Source organism: Podarcis pityusensis (assembly GCF_964106645.2).
Source record: "Podarcis pityusensis genome assembly, chromosome: 4".
Lineage (NCBI taxonomy): Eukaryota > Metazoa > Chordata > Lepidosauria > Squamata > Lacertidae > Podarcis > Podarcis pityusensis.
In genome coordinates, this window is record NC_138027.1 from 36969378 (window position 1) to 36975123 (window position 5746).

At 38.2% G+C, this 5746-nt stretch overlaps 1 protein-coding gene across 9 annotated transcripts in view; it reads left to right on the plus strand.

Moving 5' to 3' along the window:
• Positions 1–5495, plus strand: part of BBX (BBX high mobility group box domain containing) — a 131655-nt gene extending 126160 nt beyond the window's left edge. For all 9 annotated transcript variants that reach the window (XM_081002676.1, XM_081002673.1, XM_081002675.1 and 6 more), the window contains one exon: positions 432–5495. In XM_081002676.1, coding sequence (XP_080858802.1) covers positions 432–519 — 88 coding nt within the window. In that variant the 3' untranslated portion in view covers positions 520–5495. The remainder of the gene's footprint in view (positions 1–431) is intronic.
• Positions 5496–5746: the final 251 nt, after the last annotated feature.

The following is a 5746-nucleotide window of genomic DNA, read 5'->3' on the forward strand; positions in this document are numbered from 1 at the left end:
GCACCGAGGATCCTGATACCTAGTCAGTGGAAGAGATTGTCTTTATAATTCCCAAGCATGTGTGATCTTTGCTAGCCAAATGAAATGTTTGCATTTTTAAGGTTTTAAGCAGCATCGAGAATGCAAAGATTCCTTAAAGGAGATATTAATAAATCTGTCAGGCTTTGACAAGGGTCTAGGAACCAGGGCTTGGGGAGAAGCTGGCTGTTGGTCAAAGTGGGCCAGAAGCAGGTGTATAGTCCGAAAGAGTTTGGAGAGGCACATACTAAAGTAGAAATGGAGGATCGAGAAGGCCAGAAAGCGGTCAGTAGCTAGGGAAAGCAAAGTAGGTGTCGAGATGGATTCAGGGACTAGAGGCTGCTGCATGGGCTTGGAAACGTAACTTTGCAAATTAATTCTGGGTTGACATTCCATCTATTCTTTCTTTGCAGAAATCAGAGGACGGCGCCTCTCCCATGTGATGGACAGCCAAAAGAAATGTCTCAGGCTCCGGTGCTTATTTCCTGCGCTGACCAGTGAAACTCTACCCTATTGTAAAACGTTGTGCTTTGCCTAATATCCTAGCCTTGTCTTTACCAACGGATGCTAGTCAGTCCATGTGATGGAGGAACCCATAGACTGAAAATGAGTGGTTTGTGTTCAGGGTAGCACAGATTTCGCTTATAGCTTGGGTCAGGTCCCCTCCAGTTTGGGGCACAAGAATCTGCTACAAGGGTGTTGTTGTTTTTTTCTCTGTTAAGCAACAGAAATGAAAAGATCCTGGAGCTTTGCTTTCTATTGAAGGTTTTTAAAGTGGTAAATACATAGTTACATAGAAGAGGGCAGACTTTACTGTAGCTCACACAGCATCTGTTTCATCAACCAGAATATGGAAAATAGTTTCATATAATAACTAGCTACTCTAAAAGAAAAAAAATACAGAAGAGGAAAGGGGGAGAAACTGACGCACTGCACTAGTTACTAGATATTCTTAGTCCTTTTTGTACATGAAGATTTCAGTTCGGAGATGGTTTATATAATAGGTTATGCCTACATTTATATATTTTAGAGTGAATTTAAGAACCTGTTTGGAGAATTCAAGAAAGCGTGGGGCAAGCGTACCATTGTTAGTGGCGTATGCGCGGTCCTATGGCCCATAAGTTCTGCACTTTTTTGTATTTGCCACCAGGATGGTAGAGTTTATTGGCAAAAAATGTTGACAGACTTTATTTTGCTTGGGTTTTGTTTTTTAAATAAGCATAGAATAATGAGGATGATCTGCATTTGAAACAAAGGTTTGGCATATTGAGAAGAACAATTCTGCAGATTACTGATTTGTCTTTCAAGCCTTGGAGGGTTCATTTATTTTTGGATAGAGGTCTAAAATGACTACGTGGGAACTAAAGCAGTGAAACAGGAAAAAAAATACTATTAATATGTTGTTCAGAAGTGACCTTAGTATTACTTCACTCTTTGGGGCAGGGCGGGGGAATTTTCAATTGACATGCACACTGATGAACATATTATACATTTTACAGACACTGGAATTGTCATAAATACTATGCACAGTCTAAATTGGCTTCATTGGTTGTATGAAGTGCCAATGCTAGTTTGGGATAGCTAAGTGCTGAGTGTTGTGTAAGTGAACGATGACTGAGAAATAATGTTCCTAAATTTAGGCTGTCAGACAGATCCCTTTCCAGTTCATGTTCCTTGTCTTTATTCTATATGTTCTAACTTACTCCCATACACACATCTCATGCCAGAGCAGATTCCAGCTTTCTTTACTTTTTTCTTTCTGTTTCTTAACCACTTCTCTTTTACCAGTTGCCTACGATCCAGTACGGCACACCTGGAGCAATCAGGGCTGCGTGTGCACAGAGCCCTCAAGAGTTAGCCCCACAAATTAGCTGCTTGATGTTCAACAGCCGATTGGCAGGATTTTCGCTTTGGGGGTAGCGCCCCCCAGCCCAGCTGTTGGATCATTAAAGGGAACTGTGCACACAACACTTGTTTGTGCCCCATCCAGCTAGGGACACACAAATAGAAGCCTCTTTCTTCATCCATATAGCCCCTGGCTGGATTGAGACAACATTGTTCCTAGCAGCAAAATATTCATTTGTTATTAGAATTTGACATGAAGTTACACATTCAACACAGGGTACTTCTTCCACAGCATAAGATGTTTCCCTGCATATTTTGCATCATAGCACAAAGACTTAACCAAATGCTATTGACCAGACCCCAGCAATAATTTTCTATGAGTCTTCTTCTCTCTGGTGGGATTTTGATAGTGTTCAGTTCAGCGAGACCCCTTTTTTATTGATTAGGTCTCTAAATGATGAGAGTTTACACAATTTTATCAGGCTTTCTTAATTTATACTTGACAGAATTGATAACGGATGTGTGTTTTGGGATTTTTTTGTAACTGGATTTAATAGCCATATGAAAAGTGACTCTTGAAACCTGCTTGGCTTAGCCTTTAATTGTTGTAACCAATGCATGTATTTCAGTGTCTGTGTCAGAAACAACATCAAACAGATCATACTCATTGTAAAAATTATGACAACTTAAAAGGAAAGTGTCACTTCAAGCCCATGTAAAAACAACAACAGCAACAAAAACAGACTCCTTGAAAGATGCAAATGGTGACTTGGATGAAGGAAAAATGCAACTTCAACAGGAATGAGACAGTTAAATGCTTTTTTTTTTAATAGAAAATTCAGGTAGAAAAATCTTCCACATGCTGCCTGAGCATGTGGTGCTATTTTAATAGCTTGATTTTGTTAACATTCTCTAAATTATTTTAACAAAACAAAATGCTGCCATCATGCCATACTGTTGGACATATATTGTGGTGGCTTTGGGAATGTCAGGCCATGTACTGGCTATGGTTTAAAACATTGTAAGTAGCTGAAATCCAAATACCTTACGGTGCAGCCTCTTCATCTTGACAGTCATACTAACATACAAACTCTGTTGAACCCATTAGAATAGATGCATTTTTGCTGGAGTACCACCTTCTGCCATTTAAATTTCAATATTGTTCCTAAAATATTTCTTTATATGAATGGTACATTTATAAAAGATGCATAAAATTAGCTTTTTTCTATGTGAATTAATATACCTTGATTATCTTCCTTTCTTAAACCTCATGAACTTTCCCTTAGACAAGGGACTGGATTTGGGTCAATTTACTGAAAAGGAGTGTTTTCTGATGCTTATAAACCTTTATGTAGATATGCTTAATTTTTAAGCAGTTAGGCACTGAGAGTAGCAGAAATCCTGCAAAGCTTTATAGTCCATTCGAAGCGCAGTCCACTTCAAAGTTCTCTTCGCACAAGCCCCATTGGAATGAGCAGTATACATGTTTTTCTTCAGTTTCCCGTCATTTCAGTGGTGCTTTTGCAGGAGAATCTACAGCTGGATGGTGCCTGTGGCTTTCCCCCCCTCGGAATAATGGTTTGATTTCAATAGAGAGATTTTCTGTAGCGCTGAATTTGTTAGAATGGGTGTCCCTAATTTCAGGTAGAAAGAAAATTTGTTAGCACAGAAAAATTCAAACCAACAATGTACTGTTTAATTGTTTATTTGTTTTTTTTTAATTTCCATTGTTTTGTGTTTTTGTTTTTTTAAAAATAATAATTGTGGCATGTATTTTCATATACCAGCAATGTCACCCATCAACCTATGTCCATGAATTCATTTAGAGACAGCAATGTTGCACCTTAATTATTTCAAATGAACCAAAATATTATGTTCTCTGCTTTCATGTTTATTCTGATTCTATTGTATTATAGTTTATCAAGCCCATTCTAAAGTAGCAAAAGCTATCAGTATTTATGCATTTAACCATATTCTCTAGATTTGAACCTGTGTATGTCGTTCTTTTTTACAAGAAAAAATTTAAATAAGATAAAACACATTATTCTTACCCTCCTCTATGGTTTCTTAATGGAAGTGAGGATATATTTCTCAATGTGTAAATTTAGCACTATCCCATTTTCTTTGTTTTTGTTTATTTATTTAGTGACCTTTGATATTTCATGTAGTTTTGAGGTATATACATAGAAGCTGATACTGCAAGCATAGAATCAGCTGGGAGAAGGATACTGTAATGTCATTTTCATGTAATTGTGTTAGTACTGTATTACGGGGGGGGAGGGGAGGGGAGTTCTTCAAAGTATTTAACATGTACATTTGATTTTGATTCTCCCATTAGGTTGTATTCCAGATACAAGACCAAATTTGATGTAAAATCTTGTGGAGCTTATATCATGCTGTTGTACTTATGACAGTATTTTTCCCTGGATTGTACTGTGATTCCACAAATAGGATATATTTATTTAAGAAGATATAGTATGCTTTTTTACTAATACAATATCCCAAAGCTATGAGCAAAGGAGTTCTTTCTTTGTCTCGCTGTCCAGATTACAGTTCAGTCAATGATTTTCAGAACCGATTTACAAAGTGTTGTGGATGTGATGAAGGCAGCAGAGATATACTGGCCTCTGTGACTTTTGCTACTTTTTTCTAAACAGCTTACGTAGCATAAATGTAGCTGCTAGTCACTTGATAGCTGCTCGCTCCATATATTCACCTGCAAACCAGTACAAGTTGTATATTGCGCTTCAGCGAGGGGAACATACACAGGGTGGAAAATGCCTATCAGTTTTTAAAAATGGTGCATCCCAAAGGGTCCATTCAGTCTTTTAAAAAGAGAAACGTCGTTGTCTCTGCTCAGAGGCTCACAAGAGGAATAGGTCTGAGAGTCGTCCCTGGCACGCAACATGTGCTTGGAAAAAGGATAGGCTCCATGAATGCAACGAAATGTCATCTACATCTTGCTGTCTTTGCAGGTTTCTGGTTAAGGGCTGGAACTGCACATGGACTGTTGGGACTGGGGGAAATCTACATGCTTGCATAGCACAGGTGTTCCTTGTGCAGAGCCCGTTTTGCAGATTTTGGGGGTCCCTATGTAGTGAGAATATAACACAACATTGTTGCCTGGGATGATAAGGAATTGCTGTGTGTTTTCTACTGACTGAATTTGAAACGGGCTGTAAAAATTTAGTTTTCTGATCCAATAGTGGCATCACTGTCCATTTCACACTAAACCCTTTCAGACAACTGAGTAGCACTGTATTCTCAGTGAATGATTATCTGTGGGGGTTGGGGGGGGGCTGGTTGAAGCTACCCTTAGTGTGAAGCATTAGAATAGAACAATTTTTCAAATGTGCTCCGTGCTTAGGAACTGCAAGAAAAGTGTTGTTTTTTTTGTGCTGAAGGGAATAGCCTGGGAATTGGGTTAATCAAAGAGAAAAAAAGGGGGGCATTATTGCCACATGAGGGAGTTATATATTTTCTTAATCTCTGAAGGAAAAATGTGGTAAAGACTATAATGATTGTCAGGTTTGCCTTGTACTATTGTGTATTTATGCCTCTCAGCTGCACTCTGTTCTACAACTAATTCTAATAATGCTACCTCTATTAAAGGCTACTGCAGTTGACTTCCATTTGTTTTCAAGATTCCTCATGCAGTCTTTTCAAGTTGGTGGGTATCTGTTTTGGATCACGCTGTTTTATTTTCTAAGGAGAGCAGTTTGGTAGAGGGAACAACATACATCTCAAATTGCTATCCGTACTCGTACTATTCATAAACAGAGCTACTTGATGAGTGTAGCTTTTGTGTAATTTTTTTCTCTGTAAATTGATAGATTTTTTTTAAAAAACAGCTTCAAATACATCATGCACAAGTACTTTCATT